The sequence below is a fragment of the Diorhabda carinulata genome, chromosome 8, assembly GCF_026250575.1.
Source record: "Diorhabda carinulata isolate Delta chromosome 8, icDioCari1.1, whole genome shotgun sequence".
Taxonomy (NCBI): domain Eukaryota; kingdom Metazoa; phylum Arthropoda; class Insecta; order Coleoptera; family Chrysomelidae; genus Diorhabda; species Diorhabda carinulata.
This window is the reverse complement of record NC_079467.1, coordinates 781,370-806,063: the sequence shown is the minus strand read 5'-3', so window position 1 is coordinate 806,063 and position 24,694 is coordinate 781,370. Positions and strand designations below refer to the sequence as shown.

Genomic DNA, 24,694 nt, shown 5'->3' with positions numbered 1-24,694 from the left:
AAGTGGAAGGCTCACATTCAGAGAATGCCAGATTTGAGTGCATAAAAAAAAATATGGATAAGGACAAACAAGACAAAGGAAAAACCGATGAAAAGGTCGTATGTAGAGTTTATGAAAGACCTAAGTAAGAGAGAGAGAGAGAGAGAGAGGAAGAATCAGGACTGGAAAACAAAAGTAAAAAATAGGAAAATGTAGAAGGGAATAATTTCTAAGCTATGGGTCTAGAAAGTCTGCGCTTAAATTTCTCAGCTATTATATCGTGTGTACATGTGTGCTTCTATTATTATTTATCATTATCATTTTCAATGTGATAATTGTCCAAATAATCAACTAATATTTGAATTCAATTCACTTTCAACGAAATAAAATATGAAAATGAAATTTTATCATGGTATAATATAAATTTGAAAATGATGTCACGTGTATAATTTACAATGTAAAACAGTTTTGGTACACAGTATGCAAATCAACTTGATCAAAATGGAAGACGGTGATTTTGTCGATGAAAAACAAGGAATACTTGATTTTTTTAGGTAACGATATTGTATAAATATACTGGAGGGATAGAGAGCTATCAGTACAGTTCAAAAGTGACCAAGAGTGAGGTTTTCAAGTGCTAGGAAAGAATTGATCATTGCTTTTTATTAATCTAAAAACAGGTACATCAATCTTAGATTGTATTCAAATTGATATTTCGTTTAATTTTAATAAATCATTATCAACAGCTTTCCATTCATTCCATTATCTCAAATTTAATTTATGAAATGATTTGCAACGTAAATTGTGTAAAATCGGGGTGAAAAAATCAAATCAAATCTCTAAAATTATAGTTTTTGATAATAAAAACAACTAAATTTTCTATTTGTTAGTTCATCTCATTCCTTGTACAAATTTTTCGTTAGTATGCAATCATCAACTTCATCATCAACAAAATAGCGGAATGGAATTTTTCACATTATTCTTAGTGATATAGATAAATCACGAAATGATTTTGTGAGGTTTAGCAAAAATTATTAGATAGAAACTTCATCAAATACTTTAGACCATCAACAGGAGTGTAATATGTGCTATTCCAAAATTATATGAATGAAAATAGTCAATCGAAAGATATAGCTGATCATTTTATTGGGCCCCTTTCTCCAATTTATCTGTCTTTGGAAACTCCATTTTACTGATTTCGAACCACAATAAAATGTGATGATTATGCATCCATCTTGTTAATTTTCATTGTCATTTGTTACTATCTGTATTTCTTCTGGCGAGAAGTATGTGATTTCTCAACAGACCCAAATACTTTGGTCCGTTCGAATTGCCTTTCATAAAATGATAACAATCATTCCCAAACAATAACCTTGCCTTCTATGTTCTCTTATGGCGGATATTCACTTTGAGGCAAATAACAGATGCAGAAAGTGAGGTTTATATTATAGCAGCTGATTTAGAAAGAGCCTTCGATAAGTATATTGTATAAACAGAGAAAATGTGTGAGAAATAATAAGGAATGGAAAAGTTAGTAAGCAACTGATAAACATAGCTTAGAATATGTATAAGAAAATTAAGATTTAGCGGGAAGACGACAAGAGTTTTCGTAACTTATAGGGAGAGGAATGAAGATGCGCTTTAAATCCGTTATTCTTTCTTCTCGTCAGGGACGACGATAGTTAATGAAGTGTAAAAAGAAAAAACACACATAGGATTCAATAGATTGAGACCAATCTACAGACGATATAGTAAATAGAATTATACAGAGTATTCTACAACAAAAAAGAGATAACAAAACGTACAAAAACGAGAGTTTACGAATCAGTACTACTACCAATGCTGATCTATGATTGCAAATCCTGAGTACTAACCATTAAATTGAGGCAAAAATAAACATGTGGAATGGAGATACGGGGGTGAAGAAACTGGATAAATGAGGAACGATATAATTAGATGAAAATTGAACGTAGTGAATGCAGTGCAAAAAATCAAACAACAACAATTGAGATGGGTTTGTCACATAGTGAGGATAAAGGAGAACAGAGCAGCAGAAGTGATTGGAAAACCGGAACGAATAAAAAGAAGAGAAGAAGCAGGCCCAGAAATATATGAAATGGAGAAATAAGAGCAATGAACTTTAGACGAGCTGAACGGCAAAATATAGAGTTAAATGTAGAAGAAATATCATATATGATAGAAGAAGTTGCAGATAAGTAAGTGGTGATTAACATAAACGTTGCTTCACTATTTCACCAATGAAATGAGGGTATGCATCTACTTTTTGCTCTGCGGTTTTACAAAATATCATTATACGATTTCTATCATGTTGTATTGCAGTTCTCATAATGTTTCTCCTCAAAATTTTACATACGTCCAAGAATTTTCATCGTTAATTATAGTCAGATTTAAAAACCTTCAAACTGTAGTTGTTTGATACGCTTGTGATTTGGAAATGTAATATTGAATTGCTACTAGCACCATAACCTGTCGTTTTCTTCTTTGTAAATATAAATGAACTTTGAAAGAATCTAAGTACACTAAACACCTCCCATTAGTGTCAAATAATTCATCAACAAAGATAATTATCTACAGAAAAACCCAATAGTTCTTTAAAATAAACAATTTTTTGATAATTTTGTTTTAATGGACTTAGGAAATGAGAAAATTAGAATTATACGGTCCGACGGTTGTATTTTTAATTCAATAAATTTTGAAAAACTAAAAATAAGAGTAATATTTGATACAATATGTGAATTTTGCACTAATAATATACTTCTGCAGATTGTACGATTTATTTGCATAATTTTTTATTCAACAAAATTTTACTTCATGTACACACTGTATAAATAGATATCCTCCAGTAATAATAGTTGTTATCAATAATTTGACCTTATATGACGTGATTTTGCATTCGTCATCGGTATTTGATTTTGAGTCATTTTTTTATGGTACTTATCACTTATCATATCAAAAATTTCCATTGAAAATTTCTACGTCTCCAATATGACAATGTTTTGCAATATTCATAAAATTTATATGTTAATATGTTAATCTATCGCAAATACGAGACACAAAATGATTTAAAAGATATACAGGGTGTGTCCAAGTATCTCCAAGTAGAATTTGCACCACAAATAAGGTTTATGATCGGAAAATCAACGAAAGAAAACGATTTTAACGTGAAAGGGGATTTATTCTATAGGAGTCCTGTTCTTTATCACCAATAAAAAAAATTAAAAGTTTGAAGTCATGTACAATTTTGAAGCTGCTTTTACTATCTATCCAACTCTCATTTTTATTATTCTAAACGACTCCATTTCATGAAATTGCATGGATTATTGTAAGAAGAAACAGTTCAATTTGAAGTACTATCTGCCTCCAACTTTCATACAATGGTACTGTTTCTAGTATTCTTCCAATATTTTCAATTTCATTAAACGACATTTCCTCACGATTCTGAGTGCGCTTTGGACTTGATGTGGTACACAAAAAAACTTGAGGAGGTGAAGAGACCAAACTTGATGCTCCTTTTATAGAACCTTGAAGGATCTAAGAAATTATGAACGCTCCATCTTGTTACTAGCTCTTCCTCGGAATTCCTACTTTTCCCTCTCATTTTTTCACTTGTCTTCTCTTTTTCCCTCATTTTTTCTCCGAGCTCTCTCATTTTCCTCCTGAATGTTTCTTCAGCTTTCTTCAGCCTAATATCCTAATATCCATACTTGTTTTCTCTTTTGCCTCCCCGTTCCTCATTTCTTTAGCCTTTATTTCCGCTTCTAATTCTCTTAATTCCCCTTTGAATGTTTTTTCTGCCTCCTTGATCCTTCTTTATCAAGTGTGCCCATATCTGGCCAAGGTAGAATACTCTGGGAGTTCGCCAGGTATCCCAGAGGCTGACTAACGAGTAGCAATTCATCCCCTATCCTCGATAGCTGACAGCTGACAGTTTGCTCCTCTAGGTCTTTGTGATTCGCGGGCAATTATTGGGGAGTACATCTGCTCCTTTATTCATCGCCTATCCGGTTGTTTAGTCAGTCGTGCTTCCTTTTACAATAATTCTAAAGATCCAAGACCGACCACTCCTTCCGGAAACAACCTATGAGCCATTAGGACCTGTCTAGAGACCTATTATGAATTTAGTGTCATTTCTGGGTATCACACTATCCACCATATCTTGCCTACAGAATAGCGACTATACAGTCACAGTGCCTTTGGATATTACTTTATCTAAATGATTATTTCTAGTGTTTATCCAGGATAAATGGTTTTCAATTGTGTTTAGGAACGTTCGCATATTGCTAGATATTTGACCTTCATTTTTGCTACTACTATCGTCGTGGTTTGAGACTATGAATCTAGTGTTGCCCAGACTAGTAAAAACTTTGTCCACTATCAATGACCACGCTTCGCGAAATACCTTCCACTGTAATAGTAATGGAGATGCTTCCGTGCTTATTTTCCTATTCCCATTTCTTCTTGATTGATTGAACGGTGTTGTCAAAAGCGCCTTTGAAATAGAGACATTTTTGGAGAAGAATTAGTGGGTGCTGTGTGCACCACGACTTTAGTTGGAAAATTGCAGATGATCTGGCGATACCGACATGAAAGTTTAGTTTAGTAAAATGATTTTCCGTGAATATGTGAAAACTAGAACGTATGTATTGATAATTCTTAGATAGTCTATCTATTTTTTTTCAGAAAATTGAGAAAAAAACATTCAAATTTGTTGATAAGCTTGAAAATTGTGTGCTATTTTAAATAGAAATGCTTCATTAAAATAATTAAAATTTTATATACCATTCATAATATTAATAACAAAAGTTCAAATTGGAATACAATAGTTATATTAATGAGATTGGAAATGTCGAGAATTTATTCAACAGACAATTATTCAAGTGACTACTTCTTAATATTCAATTTTGATATTTTCAGGAAAATGAAAAAACTGATTTTATTCGCAGTAATCTGTATTGGTGCTGCTAGTTGCTATTTAACCGAAGGGGTGAGTATATCGATTAGAAAAATATTAGTATCTATACTATCTAGTCCCATATGCACTCTAGTATGCGTAGATCGCACTTTCTGTACTCAAAAAATTATTTGAAAATATTGTTTGTTGCTTACATTTCCAATTCCCATCTCTTTCAGTGTATTTGATAGATGAACAAACTGAATTATTGTTTATTTCGTCAGAATATCTGAAATACGAAACGCGATTAATTTAGTTATTGAGAAAAGTTGTTTAAGATTAATAATTAAGCCCATATTATTCCTAACTCTTCTTCGTAATTGTCAAAAAGCTGCCTGTGTTCCGTTGTTTTACTCTCCTATATAAAAAAAATCTATTTTACGGTTACGGTATTTAGCAGAACAACATGTCACACTCATTTTCTAAACACATCTTCCACCAAACTGATTATGCATCTAATCAGTAATTCATTGCGAAGAATAAGCAGGTAGCAGTCATGTTGTACGTACCTATGTTTGTATGGATTTGGTATACACTGCCATACTGGAGAATCCAGTGTTTATAACTGATCCATCAATCCCACTCCTTTTAAAAAGTCTAGAATGAAAGATGGTTTTAATTGACATAGATCTTCATCTTCTTATACATACGCACCCAGATGTAGTGCTCTAGAGTTCCTTATTGTTTCCGTCTTCAGGTGTTTGTTGTTGGATTATTCTTACTTAGGTCACAGCATAGGAATATCCAGTAGCAACACTCAAAAAAAAGTTTTGCACGCAAGAAACTGTTTTATTTTAATTATTTTATAATAGTTAGGGTATAGTGTTTAAGATTAAATCGATAAATTAGTGTGTAAGAAGTTAATTCATACTTTAAAAATTGTGTTCATTGACTATATCGTTGTCACATTCGTGAGGAATTTGCACATAGGTCTGTAAGTTTAGAATAAAAGACTTTATATACTTATTTTAGCCATTTGACACAGATACTGAGAATTTTGGAGGATTACTTTCACCTAATGATACTTGTATCATATATATTTCAAAACTAGAAGACATTTTCCAAGTTAATTTCGATAATATTCTAATTGAAAAACGAGTTATTCATACATATACACAGCTATTGCAAGAGTGCTAGTTTAATCATCCATATGATCAGTTTCTACTTGAATTTATTCGTATAAGTTTATTTTTTTCTTTAAAATTTATCATAGAAATTTCTAAACGCAGAAGGGACGTCGCAAATCAATTATTTGTAACAAATTTATACGTAAACTTTGATCACTAATAAATATATATGAAAACGTAACCTCTTATTTAATTTTATTTGGTAAATATTCAATTTCCAGCTCCTATTTTCTTCTGAATTATTATTTAATAGTTTATTCCACATTTTCAATATATCAACGTATTTTTCGAATTGCACAATTCCTATCAAATTTGGAATAATCATCTAGCTAAATTACTAAAATTATTGTTCATCCAATTACCATTGTTTTATTCTTCAATTTCTATTGGGATACTTATGAATTTAACTACAAATAAAAGTAAATAAATTAAATTTCGCTCTGAAAACAACCGCGAACATGGCGCAAGGTCATTGAAACTTGAAGCATTGTCTTATGAGAAGTGTCGGTACTTGCTTATACTTATACTGTGCTTAAGTTTATATATCTACTCTGGTTATAGTGTCCCAACCCTATGAGGTTGTCCAAGTAATTGGTTCCTATCCATCTTTTTTCCAGTGCTTTCTCCATTGTTATAAAGCTGATACCATAGAAGAGTTCAAGTCCCATGAAGGGCTTATCTGCACCCGCTTTAGATATTTTATTTTCTTTGGAAGGGATTATATGATATTAAAGCTAAGAGCTGCTTGACTATCGGACAGGATGGCGATTTCCTTTTTGTCATAGCTCCTCTTTAGATTGACATATTTTTCAATTGCATGAATTTCTGCTTGAAAAATGACTAGACTTTCAGAATGTTTGATGATTTCAGAGGGATGCGCTTAGGAAAAAAATGTAATATTTGTAATTTATGGAAACGTAAGTGATGATCATACTGTTTACTACATTCATCATTCATACTTACATTATCTTACGAACGCTTCGATAACCACGTTATCGTATTTACAGACAATTTACCTTCAATCTTTGAAGATGATTACGTCGTGTTGGTATAGTGGTAGCGTAAAGACTGGGTGACATAAGGGTTGATGAATTTGATGAAAGAGAACAGAATTATAAGAAAAGTTATGCTATTGAATCAATTATAAGGTTTTTTTGAATAATAAGTATGATTTTGTATTTTGATTTAGGATTATGGTTATAAACTAAAAACTCTTGCCAAAAAAGCTCACGACTTTTGTGTTGAAAAGACTGGCGTTACGCAAACAGAAATAGAAAGAGTACAACAAGGAAAATTCGATGATGAAATAAAAATTAAGGTAAATTAATTATATCTTCACCGCATTGAATGTTTCGCCTAACGATTAATCATATGAAATTATTTCAGGAATATACCGGCTGTTTATGGACTCACACCAAAGCCGTAAGTTTTTCTAAATTAGAGAGAAATGCTTTATTGTCAAAATATTGTTCAAATTTGTAAACAAAAGCTTGTAGAAAACAAACAAACAAACAAATATACGAATAACTAATAAATGAAGCAAATAAAATGAAATCCTAATGAAGTATACACAAAAATCTACAATAAAAATAATAGTTAATAATAATAAATATTATTATTAGAATAAAAATCGTAGTGATATCGATTTGATTTCAATTGGCAAATAATTTTGCATTTTTTTTAATTGTAAACTATTGAACCTTTAACTAATTCTGTACGTTAAGTATGTAAATCAGTCATGCTACCCGTTTCTAATAATAATCTAAAACTTAAAATTGTCGAAGCGTGCTTACGAATTAGGCAAACGAATTCAGAGATAAATAAGGAAGAAAAAGTCAATATTTAGGATATTTCGAAGAATTGGGGTGTTATTCGATACAAAAAGGCTATAATAGATTCGTATATGATGAAACTTTAGTTAAAGAAACGTTGGGACAAAGAAGATTAGATTCGAATCAACATTTAAGGGTGATTAGATCACTAGATATTAGTTAAGTGAAATCAGGATCGTTATTAAGCAGAAAATACACAAAATGGTTTAGTACTGAGCTTTGAGGCACTCCACATTCTATTAGCTTGCAATAAGACATCGTTGCATCAATCATTACAAACTGAGTTTTATTGAGATGACCCCAAACCATGCGAGCGGTTAGATAATGATCATCATGTTGATAGATTCATTTTCAATAGATAGACAGTTGTAACAAATGTGGTGGTTGAAATGTGCAATGATCACATATTATCATTGTAGAAAAAAAATATCAAAAATATCAACTGTTTCGATACAACTAAACCGAGGAATCCTGTCTAATGTTACGAAAAAACTGTGAAAGGTAGACGATAGAGATATTTCATATATTGTACATATAAAAGAAAGGAGACAAACAACGTTTGAAAGTTGATGATTATCATCTATTTAGTGGTGAAGTTTGTCTGCATATCCCTTACACCTTTAGTTATTTTCGCAGATATGTGGAGGTTAGAAAATAGCAATTTTTAGATCAATTATAACAAGCACCCATCCTGCGCACAGCTTTCTCGTGTCCATATTTTCAGTTACTGTACTACACTTCAACATTTCTGGAGTTTTTTCCTCATTTGGTCGACCACTGCGATGATGGTCTTCGCAGGTCTTACGACCTCGCTTGAATTCTGCTACCCAATATTTCACTGTTGATATCGAAGTTGCAGTCTCATCCAGAGTAGAATCCAGTTTAGATTTTATATTGGTTGAGCTCAACCCTTCAAATAAAATTTTATCACTACGTAAGAGTTACCAATTTTGTCCATGTTCTCAAATCCACCTTAAACGTTGACTATTGATGGCTGCCAAACAACTTTAAACATATCTTGGTCAGACCAGGTACTTCTTTTGTTTTAACAAAGTGTGAACTAACTTGAGTAATCGTGAAATGGATCAATTATTATCAGTAACTGAGTAAGATCGTATTTATAATATAACACACGGCAAAAACAAGGCTACCATCGAAATATTTCTCAACAAGTACATTTTTTTCCTTATGAGACAAGTACGTGGTAAATGCTTCCAATAACATTTCCTCTTATCGTTCTCAATTGTATATTTTGACTTCGTTTCCAGTGTTATCTACAATTTTCTTATACTGAAGCGACTTCTAGCAAAGCGAATTCGTATGCATGATACTCCAAATCTATTATACTGAAGCTATTGTCATATTGAATTTTTCTCATTTTTAGATGAATGGGAATTTTGAGCTTGATGAGGAGTTAATAAAAGACACGTTACCTGTGGCAATAAAAGACGTGCAGTTTAAAGTTATAACGGATTGCCGTGCAGAAATCATAAGGACAGGTGAAGAAATTTTTGAAATATAAATACATAATCTGATCTCTTATTAATTTGTTTCTTAGCTTAACGTTATTTCAGTTTATTTAAACGGAAATTTCTTAAATCACATTGATAATTTGATATTTTTGAAATGAAAATGATTTTCTGTTGCAGCAGGAGCCGATATGAATTTTGCAGATAAAGCTTACTCATTAGCAAAATGTGTCCATGATAGGAACCCAGAGGTGAGAAGTTATGAGAACCTCAAGCATCTCACACACATACACACACACACACACACACACACACACACACACACACACACACATAATTAATCTCATCTCATCAATATAAATAGTGAATAGTTTCATCTGTCGATACAGCATTTCACTATTTCTGTCAGAAATTACATTATTGTGATATTCATGATGAACACACTGTTCACACCAACACTCACAATACACTGTTTGACACGCGTTTCGTTAACCAAGTTATCGTCTTCAGACAGACAGAAGGTAAACTAAAACTTAATAACTTTAATTACCTGTTTTATGTTAAATTTTCCCACCAATAAACATTCTCCCGCGAAAATTAATTCCAGCTATAGACTGAGCTGTAAAGAATTGGACCTTTGAACCTAATTAAGCTTTTCTTACATTAGGCAATTTCAATGCTTTCAAATGCATCCAACAATTTATTATTGAATACATGTTTTAACAATTTTATATAATCGATTTCACGGTCCGTCCATGTTTTGAATATGCTCTTTAAATCGGACAATAGTGGAGCTTTTAGTCTGCCCAATATACTTTCCGTCACAATCACCACAGCTAATTTCATATGTACTAATCTTTTCCAAATTTGGTAAGTATGAAATACCGAAATATAAATATATAATGTTAGATTGTTAAAAAATGTCTAATTATAAATTGTTGGATGTATTTGGAAGGGGCAGATGGCCAATTTCTCCACTCCATAGTTTAGAAGTCAAGGAGTAAATGAGAAGATTTCCGCCAAGGAAGTTTTCCCGCTGGAATGAATTTTCGCGGGTGAATGTTTATTGGTGAGAAAATTTAGTATGAAACAGGTTATTCAAGTTATTAAGTTTCATTCTACCTTCAGTCTCTAAAGATAATAACTTGGTTATTGAAACGCGCCTCAGACAATGTAATTGTGAGTGTTGGTGTAGTGTAGGTGTAAACAGTGTGTTCAGTAGAAAATACATGAGTCTGCAGATGGTATTCCTCACTAATAATGAATTTGTTAGAAGAGAAAAGACAGATTTTACAGAATAACGTGCTTTATTTTGGTTTTTGTGGTACTATACGTTGAAAATATGGCATCTAATTGTTTAAATCTACTTTCAATATACTATTTCTAGTACTCAGACCAGTGCTTATCTTAGTGCTATGAATGGAGAACAGCTCCTTAAAATGAATTGCATTGTCTCTATGATTAACTCAAAAAATAGAAACGCTTTACAGCCGGTAAATTCAGTTGTTTATCAAGAATGTGACATCCCAAATATGTTTATTCATAATGATAAATAATATATTATATATGGAAAATGTTGAAATACTCAAGGTTCCAGGTCTCTATCTGATGAAAAAATTGGTGGTATCCGATATTATTATGAAAATATATGAAGACCTTTCTATTAGTTTCATATTCCTCTTCCAAAAGAATCTTAGTCGTGTTATAAATTTGAAGAAAACTCCTTTTAACCAACTCTGCCGTGTCCAAAAACTACTACTTTCTTCGCATTGGTTCAATATTGCCAATTTTCCATTATAACCGAATAGTACCGGCTTCACGGTCCATGTCATGAACCATGAACGAGTTTACAACAATACTCACAAGAAATCATCCACTTTGTGGAGTAAATTATCAATAATAGTCATATTCAAACGGAAAAGTGTATCATCTCACACATGATCAAAATGAACATTTCATAAACAAGGCACCAGATGATAAATAGTTGATGGTTAAAGTTTCAACTATTTTTGGATTATTTGAAGCCTATAGACGTGAAGAATTTTGTAATTTATCAGTGCGTAAATCCCAAAAGTTACCCCCCGTTTTTATGAATCAAAACAGATGCATTTCCGGTAGGAGGGTTATAATCAGTATTTTTTTAAGAAATTATTATCCAAAAATGCTAAAAATGAGTACAGAAGATAAATAATAATACAAAGGAAATGTTTAAAATAATTAATTTGGAAATTAAACTAAAAGCAATTATCACTTATCGTAATATTTGTAAGTTGGCGCCATCTTGGACGAAAAAAGAATTTAGCATACAACTTGCGAAATTAACAATTCAAATTAAAACAGTTTAAAAATTATAGGAGATAAAAAAACATGGAAGATTACGACGATAGCTGATGATTCCATAATATCAATGTTCATTTGTAAAGATTGTTAAATATTAATAATGAAAATTTCCACTTCCTAAAATTATTATTTTGAACGCTTTGTTAAAAATATTTTTAACACGCTTTTACATGAACAATCGTTTTCTATACTGTCAGCTGTCATCACTTTTAATGACAGTTATACAATAACGAAATGTTAGGTTAGGTTAAGTTGACTCCAAATACTCACGTTTCAAAGTACAATCTTTACAAATATCGTGATACAATAATTTAAAGTATAAACTTTATTTATTGTCATGTTATTTTCCAATTTTTTATTTATTTATTGTGTCCTTATCAAAATGATTTTAATTCAAAACGCATATATTGAGAATAGTTTTTTTTTTCAGAGTTGGTTTTTCTTCTAATTGCGACAAAGCTGATGATTGCAACAATGTTAACCAAATATTTTCATTTATACGCATTCGTTTCTGAGTGTTAAGTTCTTTTATCCAAAATAAATATGAATTTATTGATACTAATAAGTGTTTTTTTTGTCATTATCCTAACTAGAAAAAGAGAATTTGGTTAGATCTATCTATCTAGTTTTCGTGGGGTCTAAACTGCTGTTAAAATCGATATCTGAAAGATCGGTTCCGATCGGATCGGCCCTGCAGAGGAAAAATTCCTATATCAGGACCCACTTCAACAAACCTTCCTCCTATTGAAATTTTCCTTATCTATCAAATTCTTTCCAACGAATCTCTCTCTCTCTCGGTTCAGATCAGAATATTTTCTTCATAGTTCAATATAGTTTCCTGAGGTGAATGATTCAGCGATCTAGAGAGAGAGTATCATTGAATAGTTTTAAGACGGATACGCACATTTTTTATGTAAGATATGGTTAATTTCAGGAAAGTACTTTTCCTCTACAAAGCTATGATTATGTTGACTTTTAAAGTGGGGGTTTATAGTTTGATATCATTTATCAATTCATTGTTAATGTGTCCGCCTACCACTGCGTTAAGGTATGAAAAAATAAAATAATGAGGGCAAAAAATGAAGCGAACAGCTTTTGAAGTTATATGATGTGTTAATTAGAAGAAGCGGGTACAACTGTGGGTCATAACTCCCCATCCCCATGATGAAGTGGTTCACCAGGTTATGAGAAATATACAGAAAACCTGCAACACATTCTATGCTTTCTATCTCTTCTTAATCGGATAATTTGAAGAAACAAGTTTTTTACTTTACTTTTTTACTTACCTGGTTGACTGAGCTTTGCTCGGTATTTTGTGTTTTCTTGAGAGTTTCATCTAGACACGAATCACGTACTGGTGAAATATGAATAATATTTTCTGATCCTGCCGACATATTAATAAAAACATATGACATTATAATAAAAAAATCAGAACGGGTTATTCGGATGAAAAATAACCAGGGTAATTAGTTTAATGTTTCTGTTATCACAGTTTTGATTTTGAAATTGGTTCTTAATCTCATACATCCAAGGTTATCAATACACAGACTTATTAATATTAATCTTACTCCATTCAATAGTCATTCGGATACATCTAAATTACATAACAACATCAATGATTTTTTTATTGATTTCAATTCGTGGTGAAATGTCGACAAATATCTATAAATTGTGTTGTAAATTCAACTGCTACTCTAGGTTTATATGTCACTGAGTCGTGGTTATAGTGAATTTTGTTTTCTCCGGGTGATTAAGCAATTAGATCATCAATAATTTTTTTAGAATCTTTGTTAAGATGAGCGAGTATTGCTCTGTCTTTCACCCCCTTATTATTTTCATTAGTAGTTGGGTGATTCCGTTCTAACTGTGATATTCAATGTCCTGTATTGTTTTTTTGTACTAGTCATTAATTAATAATCAATTAATGAAAATTTTGTGTTAATTGAATAATTCTTAAGATATTTAAACATTATTTTTATACAATATAACTTGCCACTTAAAGAAAACTTATACTACATCACTTGAATGTCAGTACCGTGTCATGTCCATTCCTAGAATTTACCGATAAATTATTAATTTTTTTTGTCGTAACAAATGATTTAAACTAATTACCTTATAAATTCTAATGTTTATGATCAAACTGAGGAAAATTGATGCACTTGTTGTTTAATATCTTAAGTTACCATGTCAGTACCGTGGATAAATGAGTCAGTACCGTGGAACTCAAAATCCGACATTTGTGTCTTGCTCGTGATACTTTGAAGTTGTAGTAAATTCCTCTTAGAGTTTTATTTTTACAGTAAAATAGATGAATAATATGCATAAAAAAGTTAGAAAAGTTAAATTTTAAAATCTTGAAATTTTGAATACAAAAAATCACAGTTAGAACGGAATCACCCAGTTACCAAACGAATCAATCAAAAGATTGATGTTTGAAATGATATTCTGTGGCAATTCAATTTTGTTCATAGTATTCATTGTCAGTAAGTCGTAGCCTAATTTAAGTAAATAGTCAGCAAAATTTGGTCTCTCTATATCAATCAACGTGCATATTATCTCCTAGTTTTTTAAAGTCTTAAAAACTACCCAAAAGGAGCATTGATTGAAAGGAAGTTTTATCTGCACGTGGATTAGGACTATCCAAACGCCACCTTTTTTGTTATTTTACCTTTAATTACTTCATCTTTCTTATTTGCGTGTAATAAAACGATCGATTTATCGCCCCCGAAACCCTTTGTATATTAAATATCATGAAAATCGTTGGACTTGCTTCCAATATTTAGATTATATATGTATAAATTTCTTCAATAGTTCTTCTGATTTGAAATTAGTTTCTTTTATAATTGACAGATGAAAATTCAACGTTTTGACTTTATTAATTTGATAAGCATATATAAATTTGCTCGTTCAAATATAACAGATTATAAGGTCGAGATGTTCTTTTTCTGTTTTCAAAAGTTTTTATACATTGTAAATTATTTCGAGACCTTGATTGAGAACAACTAGAAACAACTACTTTGTGAAAAATAAATATAAGAGAAGATGGAATATTTCTGTATACTCAAATAATAAATGTATGAATTTTATCGTGATAAAATATGAAAAACATTGGATATTAATAAAACTTGAGATAACTCAATTATCCAGTTACTTATTAGGGAAATTATATCAGCACTTAAACAAAAAGTGATTCAAATAGTCAAAACATTCGATAACGTTTGAATACAATCGTAAAATCCAGTGTAAAATTTTGTCTGATGAGTCAATAGTTCAAATTAACATCCAATGCACCCAAACAGAAAATTATCATGTTATATCCTATCTGCTAACTATACTTGAACAACTAAAAACTACTACAATTATTAGCCAAATGTTGGTAAACTTCCACCAAATAATATTAATATAAATTTTAGCGCTAGAAACCACTGTTAAGGATTTCATGCTCCTTCAGAAAATCACAAAATTGGAGAAATGATACGACAGAATATTTTTCTAGTACTGTCTAAACTCAATTTAGTAGGAGTCTTCAGGTTATATTGTTGGTATTACAGAACTAAGACGGACGACTCTTGGAAAACAAGAGGAGAGGAGGAAAATGGGGGTTGGTTGGGGATAAGTGGCTACATGTTTTTCTGTTTCAACTGTGATTGCTACATTGAAGATGTGCAAATGTTACCCTGAGTTAAACACCTTAGTGAGAGTGAGTTTTTTTTAAACAAGATCGGGCTTTCCCATCGTCCGGAATCAGCGCTACTCAATGTCGTTAGACAAAACATCGATTCGGTTAATGTTAATGTCATCTTCTTGTTCGTAATCACAGATGTGGATTTTAGCTTTGTCTCTTCTTCTTTCTATATTCTATATTTATATTATTTTCTCTGTTATATCTCTTCTTTGAGGGACTTCGAGAACATGGAAAATCTTAAAGCTGTGAAACGATGTTCTAGAGAACCCCTTTTTGATTTCAAGTTTTACTGTCAAATTTGTGAAAGTACCGTTGCCCAAGAAAGCCCCACTATTGTGAGGTTTATAGTGAAAATTGACTTATCCGCCGTTATTGTGAAAAGGGCAGGCAAGATATGATTTTCAAGACTTTTTTATTGACTGATTGACTAATGCGTAATATTTCAGCGCGATGGAAACAAAAGCGTATTCCAAAGAACAATTCCCAGTCCTTATGAACCCTGCTCTAATTTTCACCACTGAATTCTCGAAAATTAATAAAAAATCAAGAAAGTGGATTACAAGTAGCGAACCTCGTCCGACTCAACGTTGAGAAATGAGAACAATTATGGAAATAAATGTCTGGATTCTTTGTTAGGTCGGTAAATTTTCAGACAATCCTCGTATATATCACATGTATCATTTGCAATGTAAATAGGTTTAATGTACTGTATGCAAATCATATTGATCGAAATGGAATAGAGCAGTTTCAATAAAGGAAAACAAGATATACTTTGTTTTTTTTTTAATTTTACCACAAAGTATAAATATTGTTTGGAATTTCACTGATGTCCAATTTAGTACTGATTAAGGTTTCAAGTGGTTATTGGGAAGTCATCAATTAATAATATTTAGGTACGTTATATCGTTGATTTATTATATTTCAACTGATAATTTGCGACCAAATTTGATCGATAATGAATTGAAATAAAAAATTGAAACCAATTTCTAGCCTAAACTTGACGATTTCAATACCGAAAAGTCTAGTTTTAGATTAATACCTTGGTAAATTTGTTCTCAATATTTAATATACAGAGTGAGTTATATATAAGGAACCCCGCAATTATATCGGAAACAACTTTTTTACAAGTTTTTTACAAAATTTTGTGTATAAGGGTGGTATTTATATTGTTGTCAGATCTTTCCTTCTTCCGGGAAAATAATGAACTTTGTTATTTCAAAAAATCACCCCATATATTTTTTTGGAATCCTTAAAATATACTCAGCATTCTTTATCAGATGTTTCTTATAACTGAAGGTCATAATTTCGGAGTTATAGCTTCAACAATTTGACGATCCAATAAATTATTATTGTTGAAGATTATTGAATGTTACAATGGATCGTTTATATGAAAAAGAACGAATAGTGATAGTCGTGGTCAACAAGAAACGTTTAATATCTTTAATAATTTATATCCTAACCGAAATCCGAGTTCTACTGTCAGTAAATTAGTAAAAACTGGTTCGGTAGAAGATTTATCCAAATGAGAAAAACTGCATCAACTGAAAACAAATCGTTAGATGTTTGTGTCCTGTTAGAAAACGATTCACACTTGAGTAATAGACAAATATCCAGGGAATTTGATATTTCTTGAACATCCTTATTGAAAATTTCACGTGATGATAAATTCCATACATAAAAAGTAACGTTGATTGAAGAGTTGTCAGATGACGATTTTGATGGACGTGAAGAATTAGCAGACCTACTGATGGAGAAATGTTACAATCAAATGGTGAAACAATGCGTTTCTCAGAAGATGTATTCGAAGACAGGGTTTTATCGAATTGCACCCGCAATCAACCGAAATGAATCCTTTAGACTATTTCTCGTGAGGTTACATAAAAAACATCGCTTATAAGACAAAACCTGCCAATATACAGGAATCAAAAGATAGGATTACTACAAAGATAAGGAGAATTGACCAGTCAGGCATATTGCACAAGCCGTTACCGAGATAATTGAGGCGTTCCATACATAAAACTCACTCTGTAGATTTTAATAAAGCTAAGTTTCATCTACTTATTTATGATTCATCTAATATAATTCTATTTTTTCTATTCAACAAAGGTTTTTGTTGGCGAAACAACATGTGGATCAGAATTTAAACCAGGTATCTTCTAAGAACTATCTGAATCAATTCATCTATTTGTAACCATTGTATTTTCGAAGGGACTAAATCTGTATAATTCCCAGGATAAATATTTTAATATAACATTATCATCTATTCTAATTAAAGTTAATTTTTTCAAACATTGGAAGCAGCTGAGACTACAGAATGTGTTGTTTTCTATTTCATCGTAGGTATTTTTTACTTGAACATAATCGTTTATAAATTACCAAGGCTGCTACTGAAGTTCTGAGATATGATGAAGCACTATCTCGGGTCATCTTGTTTTGCTGATTTTCCGAATTCAATCCCAGAAAAAATCGATGATATACGTGAACAAATGTTTCAAGATCCTTATGTGACATTCCGTGAGGTTGGGCATTAGCTCTACTCGCATAAATTCAATATTGCATGAACTCTCAATAATATTAGTTCCCGTTTAATTTGACAATTGCTCAAAAAAACTCGTGTCGATGGGTGCAAAGAAATGCTGGAATAATTTATTCTCAATGCTTGAAAAGAAGTCTACGAAATCGTGACAGGTGAAAAATGTGCATGGATCTGTGCATTTGATCCCAAAACCGAACAATAATCAACTGTAAGGGCCTTTCAGGACGAGCTAAATCCAACAAAAATTGTTCGCGCTCAAAGCAGTTCAAAGTAAATTGTCGCCTGTTTTAAGGAATAACTTAACATTTGGAAATCGTTCCATCAGAGCAACGAAGAATGTTCAATTCTGAAAGATACACCAGAATTTTTTTTCCCAGAAAAAATCAGGAAAATCAAATTAATGGGTCAATGTTTTTCTACACCACAAGTTTGAATCACATGTTTTGGAGATACCTAGATGGAAAATATTTTTTGGAAAACATTGAAGGAATATCCAATGAACATTGGTTATCATTTGTCCCAAAACTTGAGTGGAAATCTTTGTATTTATGAATACACTTATTTGAAAACTATTTTTTCACGTGTAATTTTGAGCGCACTCCATTTGCTCTTATAAATATAGCTAGTTAACTTGGACACTCAGAATAAGTGCTACTTAGAAGTAGTACAAACAAAAAATTATCAATTTAGAATTTTTCCTTAAATTCAAGAGGTTTGAATCTCAAATTTTGAAGTTGATTTTAATCGAAATATATCAGTCTTACTTTTATAAAATTTAATCTCACAGTTCTTAAATTGGATCCGGAGTAGTATGCATGTGTTTGAAGTTTCAATTTAAGAAAAATGGAAAAGTTTTGGAAATGTTTGAATAATTCTAAATATGTTATTGCAGTAAGAGAGAGAAATGGAAATTGGATTGGGAAATTCGATGTTTAACGTCTCACAAGTGCAGATTTATGCATATTTATATCTATTTTCATTTAAAATAATCTTAAATACATTCGCTAACTTATCAAAGTTCAGATATTTCTGCTTGAAAAAATTTATAATTGCTATATTTTAAACAAAGTTGTTATTAGTTCTAGATTATTATTGTTTACCCAGATACTGAGATCAATTGATGTATTTGATGCTAATAAAATGTATTTCCATCCTGTTAGATGCAAACTTTCGTGTTTTATTAGCACAACTCCGAAGACAAGTCCATATGTAAGCCGTTAAGCCGTGTAAAATGAGAAAACTGAATTATATGTCTTTTCATTTATTTGTTTTGTTTGTTTATTCTCTAGAATTTTCGGATATATAAACGAATTCATTTAATGGGACTAGTTAGTCTATAATAATTAGTCTTAGTGGACACCAAAAATGGAAAAGTTACCGAAAAATTTGAATAAATTATATAAGTTAGTTAAGTGTAGTGTAAATTGCTTAAATAAATTAGATAAGTGAGAGACAGAGTGCATGATCTCACGGCACCCATAGGAATAGGGTAAAAATGAATAAGAAAAACATTAGAGTACCTATAATTCAGGCAATTTTTGAGCTGTGATCATTATATTGAAACGTATAGCTCATAAATTTCCACATCGAAACTGCTCTATTTTAATTCAATAAACGATATTGTATGATCAGAGAAATTGAGCTGTTTCAAGCGAAACTACTCATATATAAAAAGATATGTTTCAATGATTTTCACAAGTATTTTCATCTTTCCAGAAAAATGAACAGAATTATTCTATTCGCAGCTCTCAGTATTGGTATTGCTAGTTGTTATATTGCCGAAGCGGTGAGTGTATTGAATAGAATATTATATCATCGATCAATTAGATAAGGATCTAATGGATAGAGGTCACTACATTTTTTGTTAGAGTACTATCTTTCTAACGAAAACAACCGTCAAATTTTCATCATTTCCATTTCATTTTCATCAGCATCACCATTTTCTATTGAATAGATTTTGTTAAAATTTTTTTAATCAAATAAAAGTTGTATTTTACGTAATGGGAAAAATATTCCAATGGGTTGATTGAGTCTCATTTTTTCAGCTATTGAGGTGAAGGGTTGGCTTGATATATGACGCATTTTCAGGAAAACAAAAATTACTGCGCATTATGATGAAACCACCTTGATGACCAAGGAGCATGCACGTTATTTTCAAATCACCACATAACATCCAATCATGTCCAAAATAACCTATTTTATTTAACACTATTTCCAGATTTTCGTAGCTCTCTTTCATTTGTACAGAATTACCAACAGGTACAGAAGCATACACTTCACCGTTGTGCAGTAAAACAGCCTTCAAACTATTTTTGGATGAATCAATAAACATTCTCTAGTCTTCTTTTTTGTACTCAATTCCAAACTCACTCATTAGACCAGGAATGTCTGAGCAGTACACCAAATCACCCTCTTGTTCAAAATACTTTCAAAATTGTTGTTCTCTCTTCCTATATGCATGAACGCTAGTTCCAGCCGCCAACAAGTTCTTTTCTTTTAGCTTAGAGCCAAGCAGTTCAGCTTTTTCTTTCGTTAATCCCAAACCCCTAGCTTAGTCGTTAAGCTCGACCTGAGTAAATTATTTAGGCTCTACATTTTCTGTAATTCATTCAAATTCTTCATCGTGTTCATCTAACTCCGACTGTATATCAGAAAATTTTTCTGTTACAATAGAATTTGAGTCCTCTGGTGGTTCAGAGACCAGCAAATCCTCCACACCGTGCCCTACTGGACGGATAACGGACGGAAGGTTAGGGTAGCTTATTACCCTCTTGTTTTTAGATTTATGACCAGTAATATCAACACTGCAAAAGTAACAGTCATCGGAATGATTTCTTGGTTACCTCCATATCATAGGAACAGCAAATTTGAAGTGTTTTTTCTCTTTTTTTGGCCATTTTCTAAGGTCATAAATAATAATTCTTATGCGGCGCCCAAGATTTATCCTGATCTCCAAGTTTAGTTCCAAAATATGCTAGATAAACCTTTTTTACAAAGTCTGTAATGTTTCTTTGGTGTTTTTTAATAACAAACTCACCACAAATATAACAAAAACTATCGTTTCGATAACCAAGTTATCGTCTTTAGAGACTGAAGGTGAACTGTCTCTGAAGACGATAACTTGGTTATCGAAACGCTGTGAGTGTTGGTATAGTGGTGGTGTAATTCAGTTAAATAAATGGTTGTCACCAAAAAACAAAAATCATTCATATAATTTGGACAAAATCAATCAATGAGTATAATCAAATATTCTTAATTAGGATTATGGTCCTAAACTGCAAAAGTTGGCCAAAGAAACTCATGAAAATTGCTTTGAAAAGACTGGTGCTACACGAGCAGAAATAGAAAGAGTTCAGCAAGGAAAATTTGATGATGATTTGAAAATTAAGGTGAAATATTTTTACTGCGTCGATGTTTGCATCTTGATTATTCATTTTAACAATGTTTTAGGAATACACTAGATGTTTGTGGTTGTACACCAAAGCGGTAAGTTTATTTTACCACAGCCTCAGGTACGTACTTACATATTGAAAGCTTTTGATCAGAAATAACTAATGTAGTGATCAGAATATACTTTCATTAGGTACGCATCATCTGATTTTATCCATCAGAGCAAAGATAGTATATGAGTTTATTGAAATATCAGCTAAATGGAAGATCTCGTTGATTCATACCAAAAAATTTTAATGAACCATGTTATGGGTTAACACCCAGACGCCATCTAACGACGAAGATAATAATTTGAAGTATTAGGAACTATGAAGTGGTTGAAATAATTTTTTATTAGGTAGCCGTAAACTATATTCCCGAAATACATGGAAAGAGGGTTATTTTAGAAGCATATATAAGACAGAAGTTTTCAGTAGAACATTTAAATTGATAAAAAACAAAAAAAAAAAAGATTCGTTTGTAAGAAAAGACGATCAAGCTAGACCCAACATAGATCAACATAAGTTGAGAATGAACTAGCGCAAGAAACTAAAAGCCTTAAAACTTTATGGAAAGAATGATCATCCGAAGTTGCGCCAACCTCAACAAAAGAATCGAAGAGCTTTAAGGAGCTGCTCAGTTCCTCTAGGAATCTATAGTTAATCTTGATATAGGGTTATACACGAAACTATATTTTTTTGATATTTACAAAATTGCAAATCATCAAAACACGGATTTTTTGCCTTGACAAGTGCACTAAATTTGAAAATTAATGATAATAGATTTCAAGGATTGGTTTCAGGTGAAATTATGAAGAATGATTGTAGGAGTTTTTTCAATTGTTGTTTTGTCACCGTTCCTTAATAAGTGTACAAAATTTCCAATCAATCCGTCATTTTGAAGTTCTCTAAAATCGAGTTTAGAGCGTGGAAATAATAAAGTTGAAAATAGTTATTTCCTGGTTATCCTCTTAAATCAATGCATTTAATATAGTCAGTACATTTTTATTCCAATAGAGTGTCTATTTGGCAATATTTTCGATATTTTTTGGAAAATAATACTGTCATCTCGATTTGTTTTTGTATCAGATAAAGCCAGAACCTCTCAAATCCTTTTTGAGGATTATATCACTATGATTAGTGATTTCTCCATTTTCAGATCAATGAAAATTTTGAACTCAATGAGAAATTATTGGATGAAACTTTACCTGAGAAAATCAAAGACGAGCAACTCAATGTTATAAAGGAATGTCGTGAAGAAATTATATCAAAAGGTGAAATAATATTTGAATAATAAATATACACGCGTTAGTTGCCTCTAATATATGCCCTATGAATACTTTGTAATTGATATTTCAATTCCTTTTTTTCCAATAGGACTTTTGAGAATCGCATTTTAAGATTCTCCTACAAAATCAATATTTTGTTGCAGCCTCGACCGATCTTACTTTATTAGATAAGACGTACGCATTAACGAAATGTCTTTATGATAAAAAACCTGAGGTGAGTAATTATGAGTTTTTTTAAACACACCTAAATTCAATGAGCTATTTTCCTATCAATGTTATATTAATTACGAAATGGATCGTTGAAGTTCATTCTTCATGGCTTTGAGGTAGGTACGTCTCACAAACAATGAGCTTGATAATCTGATTGAATTTTTATGTTACTAGATCATCAATTTCACCTCAAATTCTGCTCAACTTACTAAGAATTCCAATCAGTTGCTTTACATCTCCTCTCTAATACCCTCTAATCTCTATGTAAGTTATTTAAACTAATTTCATTAAATGGACTGATGCCTGTCTCAAGTTCAAATAAATAGAATTGATCTTCCTACCAAGCTAGAGCATATCAAATAGAAATATGGCGTTCTTTAGACTATGGGCGAATGAATACAATAAAATTGCAAAGTTTAGTGAAAATGAAGACAGTTTAGATACACAAGCCCAGCAAGTTATTTTAAATGTATTCGAATGTTCAAAAAATAGTCCAATAAACAAAAAATTGCTCTAAAAGTATATTGTGATCAATTCCAATATAAAAAAAGTTACTATTGTGTGTCAATGATGGTTAATTTGAAACTAAAATCACAATAACCTCATATATTTGCACTTCATTTGTCATAAATTGTGTTTCAAATAAATTAGTGAAGTGTGTTTACTTGCGATGATTTTTATATATCCCGCCAATAAATTCATGATTATCTGTGAGAAACACCTGAGAATTCAATTTATTTCCCAAATTTCTCGGGGAATTTTGTTCATTTATTTTCCAAAAGATCCTCGTTTTTCTACTTTGTCATGATATAAATAATATTTATCTTATAAGGAATTGAAACGATTCATTTTGACATTTGATCAGATATTCAGTATAAAAATATTGAAGATTTTATCGTTTTCAGAATTGGTTCTTCTTCTAATTTCGTCAGATCGAGGAAGTTATACAAATTTGAACATCAACCTGGACTACCCATATTTTTACATGATTTCTTATACTTATAAGATGAATAAATCAAACTTTTGTTATTTCAATTTCCTTACAAATAAATGACCTGAATAATAGTAAGAGATGTTTTTCTCAGCTATTTAAAAGGAAGAATTGGAATAGAAGATCTTCTTTTTATCTTTTCAAGTGTTTAGGATGAGAGATCAAAAACAGGAATTAAAAAAACATTAGAAATACACAAAACCCAAAAAGAAACAAAAATCTCTCAAAAAACAGAATATAAGTTTGGTGAAAACTCACAACAGGACACCTCCCTACAGGTATTTCATGAGAAAAACGACGACATATACATTGATGAAAGCTATAAAAAGACGAATGGGTTTTTCTTGCCGAAAAAACATAATGAACACACACTACATCACTAGTACTGGTAATAGTTGCAAAGCACTTGGAGGAGATCAATTTTACTTTTGATACGGTTCTTGAGAAGATTCGTAGATTGATGGAATCAGTTAGCCTGATACTAGCAGAGCACAAAATAGCGCGGTTCTAATTACAAACAAGAAACACGTGGACACAATCGAGCTGCAAATTGGGGAGTTTGGGATCATATCCCAAGTGCTCAAACGTTACTTGGTAGTGATGATCGATGCCAGACTGAAATTCAAGCAGCAAGCAATTTCGTATACATAACGAATATCTCATCTCGACTTATTCTGAATGTAGGAGATCCAAAAAAGAAACGGAGAACTTTGTTGTCGTCAGTGATCCAATCGGTGACCGATGAAGCATTGGTCCTACAAATTTTTTGTCAGAAGAAAACCTAATTTTTATCTCAATACTTTCACACGTATCTCTCATTATTTTTGAGATATTAT

At 31.5% G+C, this 24,694-nt stretch overlaps 2 protein-coding genes across 4 annotated transcripts; both read left to right on the top strand.

Annotated features, from left to right (window-relative positions):
* Positions 1–517: 517 nt before the first annotated feature.
* On the top strand, positions 518–12,284 carry LOC130897557 (general odorant-binding protein 83a). Of its 2 annotated transcripts, none has more exons than XM_057806481.1 (7): positions 518–659; positions 4,915–4,984; positions 7,268–7,396; positions 7,465–7,500; positions 9,295–9,409; positions 9,563–9,630; positions 12,150–12,284. In XM_057806481.1, exons 2-7 carry the CDS (start codon positions 4,919–4,921, stop codon positions 12,165–12,167), a joined length of 432 nt encoding a protein of 143 aa, XP_057662464.1. In that variant the 5' UTR covers positions 518–659; positions 4,915–4,918; the 3' UTR covers positions 12,168–12,284. The 2 variants fall into 2 exon arrangements, with proteins under 2 accessions (XP_057662464.1, XP_057662463.1); XM_057806480.1 differs by having other exon boundaries at positions 9,560–9,630.
* A 3,944-nt stretch (positions 12,285–16,228) lies between these two features.
* Positions 16,229–23,936, top strand: LOC130897556 (uncharacterized). Of its 2 annotated transcripts, XM_057806478.1 has the most exons (7): positions 16,229–16,297; positions 19,657–19,726; positions 21,201–21,329; positions 21,391–21,426; positions 22,528–22,642; positions 22,801–22,871; positions 23,773–23,936. In XM_057806478.1, exons 2-7 carry the CDS (start codon positions 19,661–19,663, stop codon positions 23,788–23,790), a joined length of 435 nt encoding a protein of 144 aa, XP_057662461.1. In that variant the 5' UTR covers positions 16,229–16,297; positions 19,657–19,660; the 3' UTR covers positions 23,791–23,936. The 2 variants fall into 2 exon arrangements, with proteins under 2 accessions (XP_057662461.1, XP_057662462.1); XM_057806479.1 differs by lacking the exon at positions 23,773–23,936 and having other exon boundaries at positions 22,746–22,871.
* Positions 23,937–24,694: the final 758 nt, after the last annotated feature.